This window comes from Macaca mulatta, chromosome 16 (assembly GCF_049350105.2).
Source record: "Macaca mulatta isolate MMU2019108-1 chromosome 16, T2T-MMU8v2.0, whole genome shotgun sequence".
In the NCBI taxonomy this organism is placed as follows: domain Eukaryota; kingdom Metazoa; phylum Chordata; class Mammalia; order Primates; family Cercopithecidae; genus Macaca; species Macaca mulatta.
Genome location: NC_133421.1, coordinates 50,348,607 through 50,371,672, shown reverse-complemented (window position 1 = coordinate 50,371,672; position 23,066 = coordinate 50,348,607). Strand labels below are relative to the sequence as shown.

General features: G+C 41.2%; 1 protein-coding gene and 1 long non-coding RNA gene across 10 annotated transcripts in view; one reads left to right on the top strand and one right to left on the bottom strand.

Annotated features, from left to right (window-relative positions):
- Positions 1-3,814: 3,814 nt before the first annotated feature.
- CLTC (clathrin heavy chain) overlaps positions 3,815-23,066 on the top strand; it is a 75,412-nt gene continuing 56,160 nt past the window's right edge. For all 9 annotated transcript variants that reach the window (XR_013406380.1, XR_013406381.1, XR_013406382.1 and 6 more), the window contains exon 1: positions 3,815-4,093. Coding sequence is in view for 5 of the 9 variants with exons in the window: in XM_015119981.3 (XP_014975467.1) it covers positions 4,052-4,093 (42 nt within the window). In the remaining 4 variants the exon portion in view is untranslated. The remainder of the gene's footprint in view (positions 4,094-23,066) is intronic.
- LOC144335513 (uncharacterized) lies at positions 15,829-21,634 on the bottom strand. The gene is made up of 2 exons (XR_013406423.1): positions 21,316-21,634; positions 15,829-16,839 (listed from the first exon to the last, which is right to left on the bottom strand). It is a non-coding gene; the product is annotated as an uncharacterized LOC144335513 (long non-coding RNA).

Here is a 23,066-nt window from a genome sequence, read left to right as displayed (position 1 = left end):
TCCCAAAGTGCTGAGATTGTAGGCTGAGCCACCACGCCCTGCCTAAACCAACTTTTGTGACATGGCTTTTTAAGGTAATAGCATGAACCACTTCATTCCTCTGCCAGGGTCTGATTCAACCCTTCAAAAACATGGGTGGACCCTATATAATGTGATTTGATTCCACATTGGATCCCCACAGAGCTAGTCTTGGCTTTTCACTTGGAACATGCCCAATGCTGATACAAAGTAAAGACTCACTATAGATCTTATTGCTATCCATGGTACATTATAAAACTTGTCTAAATATTTAAAGGTTTAAAACAAGCCTGAGCAGTGGGTGTCAAGAGTATAAGTCAGGTATATTTCATAGTAAAATTAAAATGCCATTAAAATTTTGTTCTTGTGGGGCTGGGTGTGGTGGCTCATGTCTGTAATCCCAGCACTTTAGGAGGCTAAGGCAGGCAGATCACCTCAAGTCAGGAGTTCAAGACCAGCCTACCCAACGTGGTGAAACCCCCGTCTCTACAAAAAATACAAAAATAAGCCAGGTGTTGGTGGTGGTGCCTCCCAGCTCCTCGGGAGGCTGAGGCAGGAGAATTGCTTGAACCTGGGAGGTGGCGGTTGCAGTGGGCCAAGATCACGCCATTGCACTCCGGCCTGGGTGTCAACAGCAAAACTCCATCTTAAATAAATAAATAAATATTGTTCCTGCTTTGTAAATGCTGCTTTCATTTTTTTCATTTTGGAGTGGGGAGCCTTGCCGATAGTCAGTGACTTGTATATTTGTTTACAGGCATTTGATAGGCTGCTCTTCATCTTGCATGAAAAGATAAAGACCTAGCCAGTCTAATCCTACTGGGATTCATATCAGTGGCCTCAGGGGGGTTGAGATGCTTCAAAGCTGCTGTTTAAAGGGCAAAACTAAGTATCTTACTTGGATAATACTAAAGTATGTCCTTTCTGGCTTTATTAGAATCTGAATTGTAAACATTTGGTACCGTGGGTTAAAGTTCCGCTTTAAAATTAATTTCTGAGTATGTGAGATATGCCTTTTCTTTGTGACATTTGCAGTGCAGTGAATTCAGGCTGTTTTTAAAAGGTCAAGTTTTTAAAAGGCAGGGGCATTAGTGCCAGGGCTGCTTGAAGATGAACAGCTATGGAGAAATCCTACAGTGAAAGAGGTTGGTTTTTTGTTTGTTTGTTTTGAGGTGTCATTCTAGGATATATATATATATATCCTAGTTGTTGGCATAACATTAAAATTAGTGACACAATACAGGTTTCTTGTATAGGTTTTGAGAAACTAGCAGTCCTCAACAGACGAAGCAATGTAGTTTTTGCTAATGGCACTTGCTGTGACTCATGATAGGGACCTACTGTTGATGAGCATTCCAACAAAAATAGCTTTAACTTCACCATTTATTAACATGGCTACCTTGTTAAAACATTTTCTGAAACCAAAAGCTAGGGTGATCATTCATAGCATTGTCTTATTAAAAGACTATGTCATACTGTATCATAGAAAAAAACATTCTGGGTAGAATTTGCTTCCTGGTCTATTAGGTTATCTGTTCTCCCCTCTAACTTAAGGTAATGTCTGAAAACAGCACCATTCAGGTATTGCTTAGGTAACTAAACCAGTGAAACCAGTGAAACTGCCTTTATACTGTTACCAAGAACAGCAGACTCCCATTACAAAAAAAAAATCTCTTATTACCCTACTCAAATTATTCATCTTTAAAAAGGCATAGGGTTTTTTTTTCTCTTGAAAATTTTTGGATTAATTTGAAGATCATTTCAAAATGATCCAGGATAACAATCTATTTTCCCTTTTCCTAAATTATTTCTCAAAACAATGTAATTTCTGTGTGTGATGACCTAACAGTCACTAACGACCTCAGTGCACTTTTTGGTTAGATACTCCACACCCAATAGCTAAAATCAACTGCTTTTGGGATTCTAAAGTTACAGGGTCTGTATGAAAATACCAGACACATTAATAAATTAAATTTTGGTGGCCCATTCATGATATGGCTCTTGTATCTCCAGATTCTGAGACTGAAAATGTAACTTGATCAAGCTATTAAATTACTGTAATAAAACAATTACTCCCTTAGAATTTTAATTTAGAATTTGTCTACTTCCAAAAAGGGTTTAAAGCAGTTACTATCAGACTGGCATTTCATTTCAAACGTTGCGGAACACAGAGGATCTTCGTGTATTTAGCTTAACAATACAAAAAGATATTTTGCAACTATAAATATTCACTCTTACAACATGGTGGTAAGACTTTTCTTTGCAGAACAATCTTTGCCCTGTTACCTGCCAGATTCTTCTCTCGTGCTCAGTATGAGACAGTTAAGTAAAAGAGAAAAACACTAAAAGCAACTGATTGGCAAACTTCTCACCCTAACTCAAACTTAGCACACAAAATTACTGTCTACCCAGTAGGGTTTTATGTCCTTTAACTGAAAAGGGCACTAAAAATAATTACTGTGGACTTGAGCTTTTCTCTTTCGGGGGAGGGTGGGGAATCACCTCTCTTACAAAGATAAAAGGCACAGAATTAAAGTCTTTCATCCTTTTTTGTATTGGTGCGATTATGAAATATTATGGCTTATACTTTAGCAAGAAAGTACTGGGAAGGTTATTATTAATCGACAATGAATGCCGTTGATACCTCCATGCTCTTTGAAGACATGATGCTCCGGCTTTGAAGCGCTGCATTTCTACACTGCTAACCTACAGGAACCTATGTTGAGGTGGTCCCACGGAAATGCACGACTAACAGTTCATCTCTTTCCTCCAGGAACCTTCAGGCTTTACCAAGCATCCTTACCCTAATTATCTAAATCTCTGAGACATAAATTATTTGATGTGGCTAAAAATCCTCCTGCTAGAATTTGAGTCCAATCCTTGTACGTTCTGATACTCGAATTCTTTAACGAAACTGATTACTGAGCTAGGCTGACACATGTCCGCCCGCCAAAATGTCCGCAGAAACGTTAAGAGAAGCTGTCATAAGGCCAGCTTGAGACACATCATAAATGGCCTTCGCTGTCCTTTGAGCTAATTATCTAACACCCGAAGAGAGTGCCGGTTCTAGTTAGAATCCGCGCGTCAGGTTCTCCAACCGTCAGAAGGGCGTGTGTGAGGGCAGGGAGGATTTTAAACCCCGTTTCAGGCCCCCTCCCTAGGCTGTAGGAAACCACCCACTCTGAAGCCCGGCGGGGGAGGAGTGCTGCAGCCAGCTGCCGAGGGAGCGCTCTGCGGCGAGGCCGTTTCCCTGAGTCACGGAGAGGGCGGGAGGCTGCCCCCGTCTGCCCCCGCCACGTCCTCCTGTAAGGGGCTCAGTCCAAACAGGCAGGGGTCGCAGGGGAAGGAAGCGGCACCCGTCATGCCTCAAGGTGGCCCAACAGCCACTTCACTCCCAGGAGACGCCGCATTTCCTTAAAACGCGCTCTCCATTCTGGCAGCAATCAGCCGACCCTTCCCCATCAGTATCACGTGCACCTGGAAGTACGTGGGTGGGACCTAAAGCGCCCACGGAAGTGACGTCGGTCGCTCCGAGTCGCATGATGTGGCAAAATGCAAAAAAAAAAAAAAAAAAGTGGGGGTAGAAAAAGAAGATTGGCGAAAGTGATGAGTCTAAAAAAGTAGTCCCTCCGGTTCCTCTGTTGCCCCCCGTGTGGCGTCAGAAGAGAGGCTCCGGGCGCACAGCGCCCGGAATTCCTGCACCCGCCGCACGCACCGCTCCGTGGAGGGGTACATAAGGCGGAGGGGGTGAGGCGACTGGGCGGAGTTCTGTCGCCGGGATCCTTCCGCTGGGCTCAGCCGTTTCCGGAGTCTGCGCTGCGCCCGGTTCCGCCATTGCGGCTCTCCTGGCCCGTGGAGCCTCCGCCCCCGACCCGAGCTCTTTCGTCTGCGTGCCAGTTTCCTGCGTCCCCGGAGAGGATCCTGCTGAGCCCAGCCTCCCCCCTCCCCTTCTCCTCCTCTCCCTCGGAGAGCCCGGGCAGCCACTGCCCCGCAGCCCCAGTGACAGGAGGAGACCATTCCCCCCGACAGCGCCATGGCCCAGATTCTGCCAATTCGTTTTCAGGAGCATCTCCAGGTGCGGCCGGGCCCGGGCTGGTGAGGGCTGTGGAGAAGGTGGTAGGAATAGTGGAAGAAGCTGGAGTCTGGGCCCCGAGCAGGATCGGAGCTGGAGGGGTGGGGGGGTTGTCGGTCTTTGGGGTAGGTGGAGGAGGGGGCACTATCTTAGAAAGCTTAAACTGTTAAATGATGTGGGGCTTGGATGAAAGGACAGGAGTTGGGGTGCAAAGGGCTGCAAAGACCAGGCCTGGATCCAAAGGCCTCTCGATCTTGCTTCCTGGATGGCCAGAACTGCGCGTACAAACTCTCTCCTCCCCATTTTGTTCAGTTCATTCATTTGGGTAGGGGAGTGGGAGGGGGGATTCTCTCTTGTTTCTACCAGAGCAAGGATTCTTATCCCCTGGGCCAGTGCGGGGCTGTCACCTTCCATTGCTCTCCTCTTTCCCTCTTCGTGTCTGCACCCAGGAGTTGTGGGGCGGGTGGGTTGGGGAGGAGCAACCTTTTTTTTTTCCTCCCTCTGCGGCTCTCAACTGAGAAAGGCACCTTCTCCGGTGGTGGGGGTTGGGGGTGGTGGTGAGGCGGTGGCTTGTCTCTTGCCTTCCTTGAGGCAGTAGGGACAGAAGGTCACTGAAAGAACGAAACGAGGGTAGAATGGGAGAACGCATTTCTCAGAACGATGTCAATCTCAGAGTGTGTGGGGTCGAGCTCCCTAAGGAAACTCGCCTCCCCTTCCCACTTTTTTTATTTCTTTGGGGATGTTGTGGCTCTTAACCCCTCTTTGGTTCTAGAAGGTAGGAAAGAGTGATACAGAGGTTATCTTCTAGTCTTCTCGAGTAGTAGCAGGTAGTTTTGAATATCTTCCTCAGGATCGCATGGAATTGAACAGAGCCCTGGGGACAGAGCACAGCTGCTCTGAGACCTGCGGGGCTATTTGGTCTGTAACTGGCTTCCCTTTAGTAAGTTCTAGAGTTCTTTCCCATGGTTCCTTATCCTGGAGGCAACATATTGTTGTCTCATCTGGCAGCATGCCAATCGCTGGCCTAGGCAGGTGACCATTGGAAGGCTTCACTGAATTAAACCTCTTCAGAGCTTTTGATTTTCCTGTGTCACCAATCCTGATTTTTACTGTAGCTGAAACAATTTATTCCTATTAATTTGCTTTCTTCCCAAATATCCCCTTAAAGAAACCTGCCTCAGCTCTATCGTCTGAAGGGCTAATTCCATAATGACAGAGAATGCAGTGGTTTGACATGACACTAATATCAGTGACTTATTAGACACTTTACCATTGAAGACCATTTTTATTTACATTCCCCCATTGGTATAACATACATAAAAGAGTTTTGTTAATAAAAGGTTTTAATATTCAGGCTATAAGTAACATAATTTCATATTTCTTTGCAGGTATTACCATGTTTGCACTAGCAAGGACTTATTTTCCTTTAAGGCTTGAAATGTAAAGAATAATAAATCTTTACCCATAAAATGAGTCAAATAATGCACTTTCTTCAGTCATCTATAATTTTCAAATAACTCATCTGAAGTAATGGAATATACCTTGGCATATCTTGGCATATATATATAAATATATTTATGCCAATAATAAAAACACTTTTACAGAAGGTTAAAAACGTTAAATAACAAAGTGGATTTTTTTTTAATCAATCCAAGTTTAATTGCTTTAGTTATTTTTGTTAAAGTGGGGTGGCAAATGAATGTGGAGAGTTGAGAAAGTGCTGTTCTTAAGTGTGAGGGGAAAACGCGGGCTTGTTTTCATACTAAGCTGCATCTGAAATATCTTTCTGCAGACAAATGTTTATAAACCACACAAAGAATCAAGTACAGCTGCTGTTTATTTTCCATGGCAGATGTATAGCTCACTACTAAATCTTGTGGTGGTTCGAGTAATAGCTTTTCATTTCTTTTAAAGAGGAGACAAGAATTGTTAAATGATGCCAGAGATTGGAACCCAACCTTGTCACTTATTGAAGACAAATTTAATACATGTCTGTTTTGTAACTGGCTCAGTTTCAGCAGATACTTGAATGAAGCCATTTTCTTCTCAAATAATTTGAAGATTTTGAATATAAAGCAGATTTGCAAATTGAAAATTCAGCCCTCTGTGTTTTGGATTGCTATGTCATGCCTAAAGTTAAGCTTGCTTAGCTAATATGACTGTGTGCTCCAGCTGATTAATTGCAGAGCGCAAATAACTACAGCCTCTTCCATGATAATATATCTCCTGACTTCATTATCTCCTACCTTTTGAAAAATTAATAAGGTTTTTGTTTTTTGAAGAGACAGGGTTTTTGCTGGAGGTCAGTGGCACTGTCACAGGTCACTGCAGCCTTGACCTACTGGGCTCAAGCCATCCTCCCACCTCAGCATCCTGAGTAGTTGGGACTACGGCCATGAGCCACCACACCTGGCTAATTTTTGTATTTTTTGTAGAGATGGGGCTTCACTATGTTGCCCAGGCTAGTCTCGAATTCCTGGGCTCAAGCAATCCTTTGCCTTGGCCTCCCAAAGTGCTGGGATAATAGGTGTGAACCACTGAGCCCAACTAATAAGGATTATTTTAATTGGCGTCTTAGGTCTCTGACCTCTGAGCTTCTACCAGTTTGCTAAGTAGCAGAAAATTTTCTGAAACACGTAGGATTAAAAACTGGAAACAAGAAATGAGGAACTTAAGTATGAGTATAGTTAGCTTGTAAAACTGTAAATGAACTTATTTTTATACCCTTTAACTGCATTATCCAACTGAAGGATCTGTTGTCATCAAGGCATGCACCTACAGCAAATGAATGTCAATAAATGAAGATTTTTTTCCTAGACTGTTTAGACTGATAGCGGTTAATAAATGAGTGCCTATTTGAGCAAGATATTGTTGGAATTGCAGATTCTATAAAAATCCTAGGCTACATATATAAAATATTGCCTGTGATTCTCAATTTTTTGGCACATTAAGTATCTTTAGACCACTTGACACATACCAGTGTATTCCTAGATTCTTTGGGTCTTCAATTAAAAATCTCCCTACCCTGTTCTTTCCCCATTGATGCATAAATGCAGGCATGGAATGTGTTGTTGAGTCAAATGTTAGGGATTCTTGCTATAGTTAGTTTGGGTTGCAAATAGAAATCAATGCTAAGTACTGGGATTTACTACATGCTTAGTTGTACTCGCTGGAAGAGGTAAACTTCCTGAAATTATGCTGCAGTCTCATGGGAATAGCTTCTAAGTCTAAAATGTATCATATTCTTCAGAATTTTCTTGATGGTCAGTTTACTCAGTGTGTGGTTAATTTTAGTGAAAGTGCTTTCACTCTGATTAGGAAATAAGACACAGAATGGTGTGTGTGTAGAACACAGTCCTTTTCATTTGAGTATTTAGGAAAATTCACATTTCTGGAACCTTGGTAGTTGCTCTTGGACAATTGTTTCTTAGCGTAATTGGAATTTGTACCTTGCTTGTAAAAGGTTCCATTTATATCGAGTCCTCAGCTTCTTTGCAGAATTGTTTTTTCCATACATTTGTTTAACTCTGTATGTTATTCAAATTATATTTAACAAGATGTTTTTCCTGTCATTGTTAACTGTTGTGGCTTTTTCTCTTTGAGTTATTGTCCAGTAGAACTTTCTTCAATGATGGAACTGTCTGCTAGCTACATAGGGATATTGAGCACTTGAAATGTGGCTGATGACTGAGGAACTAAATTTTTGCTTCAATTTCTTTTTAATTAATTTAAATATAAATAGCCACAAGCGACAGCTGACTCTCATTGGACTGCACAATTATAGGCCATGCTGATGTGTTTCGTAAGTTTGAAGATTTATTTCACCACTTATGTTTATGTATTTAGAATATTTCTTTAGCTAAAATTAAAATGCTCGTTCAAAAGTTTTAACTGAATACTGTCTTGGAAAGTGGTGGTGATGAACGATGACTAGCAGCAGACTTCTTGAGACCTTATTATGTGCTGTAAATTTGGCTAGGTACTTTCAGATCTTCACTCAGTCCCCCTAGACACCTTTCTAAAAAGTGAGACTCAAAGTAGTGGGAATGCTGTCCGAATGGGATGTGTACCTGAGTCTTCTGACACAAAATATTTGGCCTTAGAAAGAGAAGTTATACAGTATCCTAGAGTGCTTTTTTTCTGTTGGACTTAGGCCCAGAGAGGTGAGTTCTCTCTACTTGTTTATAGATTAACAATGTGGTATAGTAGACAGAACAGGGCTTTAGGGGTTGTTGAAACTAATGCTGTCCAACAGAAAAATAATGTGAGCTACATACTTTTTTTTTTTTTTTTTGAGACAGAGTCTCACTCTGTCACCTAGACTGGAGTGCAGTGGTACAATCTCGGCTCACTGCAACCTCCACCTGCCAGGTTCAAGTGATTCTTCTCCTGCCTCAGCCTCCTGAGTAACTGGGATTATAAGTGCCTGCCACCACGCCTGGCTAATTTTTGTATTTTTAGTAGAGGTGGGGTTTTACCATGTTGGCCAGACTGGTCGTCAACTCCTGACCTCAAATGATCTGCCCACCTCGGCCTCCCAAAGTGCCGGGATTACAGGCATGAGCTGCTGCTCCTGACTTCACATAAGTAATTTTAAGTATTCTAGCAGCCATGTTAAAAGTGAAAAAACAGATGAAATTAATTAATTTTGGGTTTTTTTTGGTAGAGACAGTCTCGCTGTATTGCTCAGGCTGGTCTCAAATTCTTGGGCTGAAGTGATCCCCTCGCCTTGGCCTCCCAAAGTGCTGGGATTACAGGCATGAGTCACCATGCCCTGCCTAGATAAAATTAAATTTAATATATTTTATTTAACTTGGGCTATGCAAAATATTATTTCAATATGTAATCAGTATAAATTTTACTAATGAGATACCTTACATTCTTTTTCATACTAAATTTTCTAAATCTAGTGTGTGTTTTTTTTTTCTTTTTTTGAGACAAAGTCTCGCTCTGTCGCCAGGCTGGAGTGCAGTGGCAGATCTTGGCTTACTGCAACCTCCCCCAACCGGGTTCAGTCTCCTGCCTCAGCCTCCCAAGTAGCTGGGACTACAGATGCGTGCCACCACACCCAGCTATTTTTTTTTTTTTTTTTGGTATTTTTAGTAGAAATGGGGTTTCACCATGTTGGTCAGGATGGTCTCAATCTCTTGACCTTGTGATCTGCCTGTCAGCCTCCCAAAGTATTAGGATTACAGGCGTGAGCCACTACGCCTGGCTATATATGTTTTATACTTAGATCACATATCAATTCAGACCCTGTTTTCATTGGAAATCCTGGTCCATATAGAGTTCATAAAATTTACAGTTAGAAAGACAGATTTGGGGCTGGGGGTAGTGGCTCATGCCTGTAAACTTAGCACTTTGTGAGCCAAGGTAGGAGCACTGCTTGAGCCCAGGAATTCGAGACCAGCCTAGATAACAGAGTAAGACCTCATCTCTATATTAAATAAACAAAAGTGAAGAAAAAGAAAAGCAGATATGCAATACTTCAGTGATCCCAAACATATTTAAGTTTTCCAGTAATTGAATCACTTACTGGTTATTATTTAATTTTAGTTACTTTAAAATTATGGTAATCACATTTCAAGTGCTCATTATCGTATGTGGGTTGTGACTTGTGGTTACCATATTGGACAACACAGGTTAGGTCTAACCTCTTGCTTCTTTTTCTCTGGGAAATGGGCATACTATCTCACAAAGTTATTATGAGGATCTGAGATCATGTATGTGAAAGTACTTTATGTAGCACTTTAGGAGCATTAATTATTGACTAAATAATTTTTGTCCAGTACATTTTATTCAGATATCTCAACCAATGACACAATATTCATTTGCAGATCCAGCATTTTATGGTGTATAAGTATTTGGGGTTAGTTCATTTACCTAATATTTGAGTACTTACTGCAGATTAGGAACTATGTTAGACCTTAGGGACAAGGTGGTAAACAGGATGTACTACACCTTGTATTCATGCTTCCATTGATGAGTTGGCAAAGGCTGTTCACTTGTCATTCCAACCATCGATGTTGTCTACTTGATTGTGGATCTTTTATGTATTTGAACATTTGATATTGTGCACAATTTAATACAAATAATTGATATGATACAAAGTTGATTACACTCTGAAACTGCCCCCAAAAAACTTTTAAATAAACCTTTTATTATGTCCCATGAGTCTCATTGTGTGCCACTGGTACATTTTAAATTAGGGTTCCTTGATCAGACATATTTGAAAAAAAATCTTAATGAATCATATCGGATAAAATACCCATATGGAGTGCCGGTCAGGCCTTTGTTAGAGTTATTGTATGTGTCCTTTTTTAGGGTGGTAGTGTTGAAGTGAATCTTCTCACTTAGATAAGCAGTAGATTCATAGCTGATATTTTACTCCTGTATATTAGAATGAGGCTGCCGCTTTAGTTCATGTACGTATATGCCATACGAAAACTACTTCATGAAATAAACCTGTCTTCTGAGCTACAGCAAAGTTTACAGCTCTGGGTGTCTTGTCTTCGCTTCTTGGTCAAGTGCCTGTGGCTAATGCTCTTAACTCAGGAGATGGCTGTAAGCTTGGACCTAAATGTATTATGCAAAACCCATCTGTCAGACTTTTGTGAGTCTCTTCTTTTGTATTATCTCCTTAAATTAAGATATAATTTAAGATATTTTGTCCTATCTTTTTTTTTTTTTTTTTTTTTTTTTTTTTGAGACAGGGTCTCACTCTGTTACCCAGGCTGGAGTGCAGTGGCATGATCAAGGCCCACTGCAGCCTTGACCTCCCTGGGCTTAGGTGATCCTCCCACCTCAGCACTCCCCAAATAGCTGGGACTACAGGCGTGCACCACCAAACCCAGCTAATTTTTGTATTTTTTTGTAGAGTTGGGGTTTTGCCATGTTTCCCAGGATGGTCTCAAAATCCTGGGCTCAAGCAGTCTGCTGCATCAGCCTCCCAAAGTGCTGGAATTACAAGTGTGAGACACCAAGCCTTGTCCTATTTTTGAGGCAATAACTCTTCAAATCTTAATTGTCCTGATATCTATTCCATAAAATCAAAATACATTGGCCATTATAGCTGTTTGAGCATCTGTTATGTGCCAAGAACTGTATTAAATATTTATGTTTATTATCTCATTTAATTATCAAGGGAACCCTTGTGCTTAGGTCGGATTAGCCTTATTGTAGAGATTGGGCAACTGAAGTTCATAGCAGGTAACTTTTAGAATCACACAGCTAGTGAGCAGTCAGATTTTTAATACTTGTTCTTTCATTTGGCTCATTGCCTCATTTGGTAAATGGTCTGTATCATTTGAACTGCAAAATATACCACAATTGTTTGTATCTATGCTGTGATGGTCTTTGATTCTAGTAGTACTGTTGTTTGTTTTTCGGGAAATATTTTTTATATTATGAGAAAAGTAGGAGACAGCAAACTAACATCTGACTTTATGCCTTGAATGATTAGGTATATATTTTTTAAAGACTTTATCCTATTTCCTATTGGAAAATTGTGCAGGATGATTGGGATCCGGTTAACTTGTAACCAGGATTGTCTACATCCCTCTCAGAAGACTGAACTTGTCACACTTCCCTGTAGACTTTTTCTTACGGAAAAGAATGAATGTGTTCCAGTCTGAAGCCACTTGTGAAAGGAGGAAGCTTCTGCTTTCTGCTTTCTGTTTTACTGTAAATTCATGTTTTTGTGTTTATACCAAAAAATAGAAGCTTGAACTCAAGGAAGGCAATTGTGCATGAAGGGGATAGGAAAGGAAGGTGACAATGGAATATATTTGTTCATTTTGAGTAGCATCATGGTAGAAGGGAAAATGGTTACAGACTTGTAGGGTTGTGCTTTGGAGGCAGACTGCCAGTACTGTTAATACGTCTTGTTCATAATCCTTAAGTAAATAAGGATTTTAAGTTCTGAAGTAAAACAGTTTTAAAGATTATTTCTGAAACAACAGGAACCAGATCCATTAAAGCCGTATTTTGTTATGTTAAAAAATTTAAACTCTGCAGTGTGCTATTCTGGAAAATGTCTCAGATGTTTAATCTGGGCTTACCTATTTGATTCTGTCAGGTTTTCAGCTTGTCTCAACTTCCTCATTTATTAAAACAATATTTCCGGTTAATTTTAAAGTTAGACTACAGTATGTGTCTTTATAGTATAATATTTAGCCCTTAACCCTTTACAGACACTCAAATATTAGTTCTTCCCCTCCACCCTGGAAGAGTTTCCCTTTGTCCACTTGAGTTGAATATATGTGCCATACTAAAGGCGAAAAACTACCATCCACCCAGTTATTGAAGCCAAGATCTTCAAGTTACACCAGACTCTCTAATTTCTCATTTTCTGCATCCATCGATTTCTGGAGTTCCTCAGTGATGCACACTGCGGGGTCTCAGGGTTTAGTTTTTCGTGACCCTGGGTTGAAACTGGGAGTCATAGAAGATGAAAAAACGGGAATTGGATTGGGAGTTGACTCTGTCATCCAGGCTGGAGTGCAGTGGTGCCATCTTGACTCACTGCAACTTCCGCCTCCCAGGTTCAAGCAATTCTCTTGCCTCAGTCTCCTGAGTAGCCGGGACTACACGTGCCCGCCACCATGCCTGGTGAATTTTTTTTGTATTTTTAGTAGAGATGGGGTTTCACCATGTTGGCCAGGCTGGTCTCAAACTCCTGACCTCAAATAATCTACCCACCTCAGCCTCCCAAAGTGCTGGGATTACAGGCGTGAGCCACCGCCCCTGGCCAACTTGCATTTATTTCTGATTAGCTGCTCATCTGAGAAAGATGGCTTAAAAAAACCACCAGAGTGGACAGACTGAAGCTAAAGACTATCAGTATATATGCTGTGCTTGGCAAACAGCTGACTTTGGATAGATCTCATTATTTAAAGATGAATAATAAGGGGGAAAAGACGAGTAGAGAGAACGTGGTTTACAAAAACTCATCTCTTTCTCCAGTCTCTGCAATACTCTATATTTGGTCATATTGAACTATGAAAATCTAAGGCAGGTTTCTTTTTTTTTTTTTTTAACCACAAATACCCTCAGGAAAGAGTCTCCTTATGAAAAGCCTTACTGAATCTCCATAGTATTATGTCCTGTCACAGTTGCTTCTATTGTGAGCACCCGAATGCTGTTTGGCAAAGGCTGCTGTAGGCTTGAAATCAACTGGATTAGTGAGAGACAAATTTTACACATCTACAATTCTCCTGTGTATGACCTCACAGTTGGAACTGTTGGATGTTATAAGCAGATGATTTAAATATCCCTTGAAAAGCAGTCCATTCGGGCATATTTCTAGAGATGATTTTTTTTTTTTTTTTTTTTTTGAGATGGAGTCTTGCTCTGTCACCCAGGTTGGAGTGCAGTGGTGTGATCTCGGCTCACTGCAACCTCCACCTCCCAGGTTCAAGCGATTCTCCTGCCTCAGCCTCCCGAGTAGCTGGGATTACAGGTGCCCACCACCATGCCTGGCTAATTTTTGTAATTTTAGTGGAGACGGGATTTCACCATGTTGTCCAGGCTGGTCTCGAACTCCTGACCTTGTGATCTGCCTGCCTCGCCCTCCCAGAGTGCTAGGATTACAGGCATGAGCCACTGCACCCAACCTAGAGATCATAATTTACATAGAAAGATAAGGGAAAAACAACTCTCCTAATATGCAGATAGATTTGATGTTATAAAATTGCATCAATATGATTGCACTCTAATGGATTTTTGAAAAGCATTGTGAAATGGAGATGACTTTCTAATGCTGATGTCAAAAATGCATATGAAGAGTTTAAATATAATTTTGTTTGGTGTGTGTTGTTTTGTTTTTTTGAGACAGGGTCTTGCTCTGTCACGAAGGGTGGAGTACAGTGGCGAGATCATGGCTCACCACAGCCTCGACTTCCCAGGTTCCAGCCATCCTCTCATCTCACCTCAGCCTCCCAAGTAGCTGGGACTACAGGCATGTGCCGCCACACCCAGCCAATTTTTGTATTTTTTGTAGAAACGGGGTTTGGCCATGTCACCCAGGCTGGTCTCGAACTCCTGAGCCCAAGCAATCTGCCCGCCTTGGCCTCCCAAAGTGCTGGGATTACAGGCGGGAGCCACTGTGCGTGGCCTGATTTTAAATGTCTGTAAAGTAAGTGAAATGACTAGTTGAATTGTACATTAAATATATCTAATCCCTAAGAGTTTATAATGTAAAGGGATCAAAACTTTTTCAAATAACAAAATTAACCATTTTAAAGTGAACAATTTAGTGGTATTTAGTGTATTCACAGTGTCGTGCAGCCAACACCTGTATCTAGTTCCAAGACATTTTCATCTCCCAAAAAGGAAACCCCATACACGTGAAGCAGTCTCTCTGCCATCTCCCTCCTCCCATCCCCTGGCAACTGCTAATTTGCTTTTTGTCTCTATGGATTTACCTATTCTGGATATTTCGCATAAATGGAATTATACAATAAGTGACCATTTGTTTCTACCTTCTTTCACTAAGCATAATCTTGGAGATTCTTCCATGTTATAGCATATATCAGACTTCATTCCTTTATGGCTGAATAATACTTCACTGAATGAATATATCAACATTTTATTTGTCCTTTCATCAGTTGGTGGACATTTGAGTTCTTTCTACCTTTTGGCTGTTGTGACTAGTGCTGTTGCAAACATTCATATACAAGTTTTTTTTTGAATGCCTGTTTTCATTTCTTCTAGATATATACTTAGAAGTGGAATTGCTGGGTCATATGGTAATTTCTCTCTTTCAACTTTTTGAGAGACCACGAAACTGTTTTCCACAGTGGTGGCACCATTTGACATGCCCACTAGCAATATATGAGAGTTCCATTTTCTTCACATCTTCTGACAGCTTTTTGGGGTGTTGGGATGATTAACTGGGAAAATAAGTACCTTATTTGGGCCTATATGGTATTTTTAATTCTGTGTCCACTCCCAAACTCTGTAGCCCTGCCCTCCCTTATATTGTGTGTCCTGTTTTAGATTGTTTCCATTTCTTCTGAGACACTGCATATACCCCTACATGTATCTGTGCTAGGCATACATCCCTGTAACTTCATGGCATTGTTGTGATTGCTGTGTAGCTGTTACATATACTAAGTGGAAGGGAGTTTCTCATTTGCTGTAGAACTCTCTGTGCATTAGTGTAGTGTCGGGCACACAGTAGCTGCTCAGGAATTTTTAAAATATATGATAATTGGGAAAACTACAGAGCTAGAGAGAGATCTGAAGAAATACTAGAAATTTTTTTCAGATGGAATCAGAAGAAAACTTTACAAAATTGTTGACATCATCTGTGGCATGCAGCAAAAGTTAATGTAAAAGGAACAGAAAGACCTATGGAGATAATGGGATGTAATAACATAAAACATACTGAAACAATTGGTTCTGAAATCAGTTAAGAGCAGAACTGGAATTCCTACTCTGTGGAATGAATCAGCAATGTGGAAGGAGTAATATTTTTTTTTAAGATTTTGAATTTAGGCTGGGTGCAGTGGCTCACGAGGTAGGTGGATTGCTTCAACCCAGGCATTTGAGACTAGCCTGGACAGCATGGCCAAACCCTATCTCTACAAAAAGTACAAAATTTAGCTGGGTGTGGTGGCATGTGCCTGCAGTCCCATATACTTGGGAAGCTGAGGTGGATGGATCACCTGAGCCTGGGAAGTCGAGGCTGCAGTAGGCTGAAATCGTGCCACTGCACTCAAACCTGGCAGACAGAGTGAGACCCTGTCCCAAAGAAAAAAAAAAAAAAAATTAGAAGTAAATCCCAGAATTAAGTAAAAGTGGTGTGTGTGTGACAGAATAGGTTACAAATTTAAGAATTTTAGAAACCAAAATAATTGGAATGGAAACTCTTTTCAATGAAAGAAAATTTTTGTAATTTGAAAGAACCAAAATTAAAAGGGTTTAGTGTTTGGAACAGGCCTGAGGAAGTTGTAATACCATGAATTTAAAAAAACAAAATAAAAGAAACTCAGGAGGCCAAGGCACAAGAATTGCTTGAACCCAGGAGCTGGAGGTTGCATTGAGCCGAGATTGTGCCACTGCATGCGAGCCTGTGCGACAGAGCGAGACTCTGTCTCAAAAACAAAAAAAAATCCCCAAAACTATGAGCACCTAGGGCACATCCTCTTCCTGACCAAAAAAATCAAGGTAATAGTAGTTTTTTAACCCTGAATTTTAGATAGTGAAGCAGTGTCTATAGTTTTTGAGATGGAAAGTGTCTTGTTTTTAGAAGACATGAGTCTCATTTGAACCCCCAAAGAGCCTCTGAGAGCCTAAAACCTGTTTTTTCTCCCCTAGGTTGTTTCCTCACTAGTAATGACAAAGTTACAGTCAGCACAAAAATAAGCAAAGGGGACAGTTTCACACAAAAATCGTACATGAAATATTGAGTTTGTGTTAAGTTGCTAAATAATGGATGCTCAATATGTATTAATTGAAAGCAAATCATAGTGGTTTAATAATTTTAATGTCATTTTGAACTCCCTGAATTTGTTAATATTAAATCATTTTGAGATAATCTGTAACTCCTCATGCTGATTGTTAGTTATTTCATTCACTTATTTGAAAACAGTATTTGTGGCATTTAAGCTCACAGGAAAATACTCCAGGCCGGGTGCAGTGGCCCACTCCTGCAATCCCAATACTTTGGGAGGCTGAGGTGGGTGGATCGCTTGAGATCACGAGTTTGAGACCAGCCTGGCCAACATGGTGAAACCCCGTCTCTACTGAAAAAATACAAAAATTAGTTGGGCGTGATGGTGCATTCCTGTAGTCCCAGCTACTGAGGAGACTGAGGCAGGAGAATGGCTTGAACCTGGGAGGCGGAGGTTGCAGTGAGCTGAAATCGTGCCATTGCACTCCAGCCTGGGCGACAGAGCAAGACTCAATCTCAATAAAATAAAAGAAAAAAAAAATATTCTAGTGACCCAATTGTAAAATAAAATGGTTCCAGTCTTATAACTTGTAGCACCTAGTAGGCTGAGTGTGCTTTAAATGATTGATCTAACTAGAATAATGTGGGATAGAGCATAATGTCTAATTTCCTGGGGTCCCTCAGTATAGGGTAGAAAGATACATGAATATATATAATTGTGATAGGGTTGATGGAATGTAATACTAGGCTCCCACTTAAATGTATATTTGTGAAGTCGCTGGGAAGTTGTGTCATAGAATGAAGTTTCTCAAGGATCTTTATAACTTGAATATTAAGGGGACTGTCCAGACGTTTTATTCTTATCAGGAAACCAAGCCTTTAATGTCTGCCTGGTTACATTCATTTATAACATCCTTTATGCTAAGTCAGCAATAAGTATTATATATATTTTCTGAGACGAGGTCTTGCTGTGTCACCCAGGCTGAATGCAGGGGTGCAATCACAGCTCGCTGCAGCCTCTGCCTCCTGGACTCAAACAACTAGCTAGGACTACAGGTACACACCACCACACATGGCCAGTTTTTTTATTTTTTGTAGGGACAGGGTCTTGCCATGTTGCCCAGGCTGGTCTTGAACACCTGGGCTTGAGAGGTCCTCCCACCTTGGCCTGCAAAAGTGCTGGGATTACAGGCATGAGCCATTGTGCCTGGCCTTGAACCCTCAAAGTAAACCCGTTTCTGGTTCTTCGAATGGTAGGTTCTGATATATTCTGTACAACTTCTCGCCCCTTCCATTGAATGTAGCTATGGTAGCAGCATTTGGTTGTTTTGGGCTGCTGAATTGCATTTACACAGTGGCATAATCTTGGTAAGTCATATCCATCTCCAAGATTTGGGGCATAAAAACTCCTGTATTTCCCTGCAGCTTGGTTAACATTGGCCTAATTGATCTGATATCATGTAATTGTTGGAATACTTTTTTAAGAATGCATTAAATATAAAGTTTTTGAAAATTTCCAATCAGCAATTGATTACAAGTAGGAAAAATTCTTTGTCTTTGAGCCTCCTGGTAGTTTACCAAAGCTAATAATCTGACAACCTCTCTCCAACTGTGGATGCTTCCTGAATATATTGCTTAAATTTGGAGTTTGTGACCAGAATCAAAAATTCTAAGAGACGGTGATTCTCTCAAAGGCTAACATGGAGTAGAAAAAAACTACATGTTTAAATGTGGGGACAGCAAGCATTAAAGGCATTTTTATTTGTTGCTTGAAATCTGTGGAGCCTACAGAAAAGAGTGGCTGGTATCCTGTTGATGGAAGAACTAAAGGAATGCTGCATTCTCAGCATTTCTTATTTCCTGTAGAATACAGCAACTGCAGTTTTTATTTGACATTCTGCTAGTTTCCAGGAAGGGCTCAATGAAGTGACTGCTGTCAGCATCTTTTTTCACCGTAATTGATACTAGAGAAGGTAGAGGATGTTTAGGAGCTTTTAAAGGAAGTTATGTTTAGTGAAATACTTGGGTTAGGAAGTTAACCAAATCTTTAAGTACTGACTTAAAAATTCTTGTATTGAGAGATTAATGGTATCAGAATGACATACTAATATCATCAGGTCTCTCAGATTGTTGACCTATTAACTCTATAGTGGTAACACTTCTAAAGTCCTTGGTAAGATACAAAATTCATTTGCAGAAAATTGCTCCATCTGAAATATAGTAGCTCATACATACTTCCTTTACATTTTCCCTATTTAGATGAAACAAGGAGGATCTGGAAAGTGTGAAGCCAAGCAATAATTGTGAAACATAAGTCCTTAGTAATGCTGTCATAAACTGGTTTTCATGTATTTTGATTTTCAGCTGATACAGCTGGTGAATGAGTTATACTACAAGTTTATGAGTCATTCATTAGGAAACAAACTCTTAGGTATACTTATAGAGAAGCCAATTTCCAATGAGTTTATTCTTAACTGATCAAATGTGAGAACTGATGGTTGAAATTAGTATGCTCAAAGCAAATCTATTACTCCTTTAATTATGTGGTGTCTGTAGGCACAAACAGATAGATTGGAATGATTGCTGAGAGTGCGCCTTGGTGCTAATGGAGAGTTGTCTTTAGGTAGTTAAAGAATTAGGCCTTGAAAAAATTATGATTTTATTTGGTCGTACGTTTTAAGCTAGCATTTTCTGCCCTTAATGTATATAGTATTGAATTAAATATATCAATAGGACCATGGCCTCTTTGCTCCTCTTAACAATATTTTCATAGTTTGATCACTAATATATTCTGTTAAGATGCTCATGCAACACCACTAAGTTTCCTGATTCCTTGATGTATCAGGGTTTCCCCATTCTGTCTTTAGGAGCATGTGAACAAAGCAAGTTAGCCCAGGTAAGGTTTGAGTATATAACAGTAGCATGATGCCAAAAACAGTCTGTTTAAGAACAGTCTATATCAGACTGGGCGCGGTGGCTCATGCCTGCAGTCCCAGCACTTTGGGAGGCCGAGGCGGGCAGATCACCTGAGGTCAGGAGTTTGAGACCAGCCTGACCAACATGGAGAAACCCCATCTCTCTAAAAATACAAAATTAGCCAGGCATGGTGGCACATGCCTGTAATCCTAACTACTTGGGAGGCTGAGGCAGAATGGCTTGAACCCGGGAGGTGGAGTTTGTTGTGAACCGAGATCACACCATTGCACTCCAGCCTGGGCAACAAGAGCAAAACTACGAACAGTCTATATTATAATACCATAGTCCCAGAACTAGAAGTTCATCAAATAATAGAGTGCTCTGTGCTCCCACACTAAGAGCTTGATGTGTGTTAAATCACCTTAACCTTTCAGGTAGCACCTAGGCATGCTGCTTTGCTCCCTCTCAAGTAAGGATGGATACTTTTTTCCCTTTCCATTTTCCATATTTACAATGAAATGGAGTATATTTTCAAAACCAAGACAGGAAAAACAAAGTTTAAACCATTAAAAACTGATGAGCATTCAACGTAGATTTCTGAGTCTCATTGCTGATGTGTTTTTTTGTTTGTTTGGTTTTTTTTTTCTTTTTTTTTGGGGGGAGACAGTCTTGCTCTGTCGCCCAGTCTGGAGTGCGGTGGCGCACTCTCGGCTCACTGCAACCTCTGCTTCCCTTGTTGCCCAGGCTGGTCTCGAACTGAACTCCAGGCCTCAGGCTAGTCTCCTACCTCAACCTCCAAAGCACTGGGATTACAGGTGTGAACCACCATGCCCAGTCTTGTAAATTTGCTTGTCTTTGTTTGTTTTGCTTAAACATTTTAAGTAAATTCAGGCTATCATATTTTACCTGTAAATACTTCAGCTTGCATCTTTAGAAAATAAGGACATTTTCTTTCTTTCTTTCTTTTTTTTTTTTTTTTTTCTCTTGAGATGGAGTTTCACTCTTGTCACCCAGGCTGGAGTGCAATGGCACAATCTTGGCTTACTGCAGCCTTTGCCTTCTGGGTTCAAGCGATTCTCCTGCCTCAGTCTCCCGAGTAGCTGGGATTACAGATGCGCACCACCATGCCTGGCTAATTTTTTTTGTTTGTTTTTGTATTTTTAGTAGAGATGGGGTTTCACCATGTTGGCCAGGCTGGTCTTGAACTCTGGGCCTCAGGTAATCCGCCCGCCTCAGCCTCCCAAAGTGCTGGGATTACAGGAATGAGTTACCACATCTCGCCAGGACATTTTCTTATTATATTATTTATAGCGCCCTGATATTTAAGAACTATCAGAAAACCAGTCCATATTCATATTTTCTCGTTGTCCCTAAATATTGTTTGGTTTAAATCAGAATCCAGGAATGATCATGTTACTTTCAGTTACGTCTCTGAAGTTTCTTCTTTTTTTTTTTCTTTTGATATGGAGTCTCGCTCTGTCGCCCAGGGTGGAGTGCAGTGGCGCAATCTTGGCTCACTGCAAGCTCCGCCTCCTGGGTTCACGCCATTCTCCTGCCTCCGCCTCCCGAGTAGCTGGAACTACAGGCACCCACCACCACGCCCGGCTAATTTTTTGTATTTTTAGTAGAGACGGGGTTTCACCGTGTTAGCCAGGATGGTCTCTATCTCCTGACCTCATGATCCGCCCGTCTCGGCCTTCCAAAGTGCTGGGATTACAGGCTTGAGCCACCGCACCCAACCTGAAGTTTCTTTAAAAAAAAAAAAAAAAAAAAAAAATTTTTTTTTTTTTTTTGGCCTGGCGCGGTGACTCATGCTTGTAATCCCAGCACTTTGGGAGGCCGAGGCGGGAGGATCCCTTAAGCCCAGGAGTTGGAGACCAGCCTGGGAAACAAAGTGCTACCTTGTCTCTACAAAAAAAAAAAAAAAAAAATTAGCTGGGCATGGTGGCGTATGGGTGGTCCCATCTATTTGGAAGGCTACTATTATCAGTAGTTAAAAGAAATTCACACCCAGAGCTTCAGCCAACCTATGGACAGCTGAATTAAGCAGCCCAGGAGTTTGAAGCTGCAGTGACACATGATTGGGCCACGGAATTCCACCCTGGGCCACAACAGAGCAAGACCCTGTATCAGAAAAAAAAAGAATTGGAAGTCCTAAAGTGTAATTTTCTTTTCTCCTCACCTCCCCAACAAAAACAAACTTAAAAAAAAAAAAAAAAAAAAAAAAAAAGCATTTCGTAGTGTCCGAGTCAGTTAAGCAGCCAGAGACCACAAATCTATTATCAGTAGTTAAAAGAAATTCACTCCAGAGTTTCAGCCAACCTATGGACAGCTGAATTAAGCAGATAGTAAAATGCAAATGCAAAAAAGCTAATCTTGAGCTGGCTTAAAGTACTGATACGTTGTATATAGTTAATATCAGTGTTGGCCGGGCGCGGTGGCTCAAGCCTGTAATCCCAGCACTTTGGGAGGCCGAGATGGGCGGATCACGAGGTCAGGAGATCGAGACCATCCTGGCTAACACGGTGAAACCCCATCTCTACTAAAAAAAAATACAAAAAAGTAGCCGGGTGAGGTGGCGGGCGCCTGTAGTCCCAGCTACTCGGGAGGCTGAGGCAGGAGAATGGCGTAAACCTGGGAGGCGGAGCTTGCAGTGAGCTGAGATCCGGCCACTGCACCCCAGCCTGGGCGGCAGAGCAAGACTCCGTCTCAAAAAAAAAAAAAAAAAAAAAAAAAAAAATATATATATATATATATATATATCAGTGTTAATAGTTAATATCAGTGAGCTCTGGATTGCTTGATCCCAGGAGTTTAAGGATACAGTGAGCTATGATCACACCACTGCTCTCCAGCTTGGGTGACAGAGTGAGACCCTATCTCAAAAAAACCGAAACAAAAGGCAGTATCTATTGAGCTGTTAGATGTCAGGCATTGTTCTTTGCATTCACATTAAATCTTCACACCTCTGAGATATATAATGTCATCTCAGATGTTTCAGATGAGGAAACATAAACACAGCCTCTGTTCTCTAGATCAGTGGTCCACAACCTTTTTGGCATCAGGGGCCCGTTTTGTCGAAGACAATTTTTCCACTGATCGGGGGTGGAAGTGGGGTGGGAGTGGAGTGGGATGGTCTCAGATGAAATTGTTTCACCTCAGATCACCAGGCATTAGTTAGATTCTCATAAGGAGTGAGCATCCTAGATCCCTCGCCTGCACAGTTCACGATAGGGTTCGCGTGCCTATGAGAATCTAATGCTGCGGCTGAAATGGCAGGAGGTAGAGCTCAGGCAGTGATGCCTGCTCATTGGCTGCTCACCTCCTGCTGTGTGGCCCAGTTGCTAACAGGCAACGGACGGATACTGGTCCGCAGCCTGTGGTTCGGGACCCCTGCTCTAGATTATGGGGAAGCCGAAGTACTATTTTCTCATTATAAAAACAGAATCCTACCTTTTACTTCTCACCTCTTCCTGTTAATGGAAGTTGGAATGGAGAAGGAAGGAGATGCCAGGGAAAGGAAGCATTTTAAAATCATTTGTAACATGTAACTCCAGGGTACTTCAGAGTTTTAAAGAATAAATAGGGAATAAATTTGTTTAATTACCTTTTTAGATCCAGGATTAGGTGCCACTTGCAGGCCAAAATCTAATCTGGAAACCA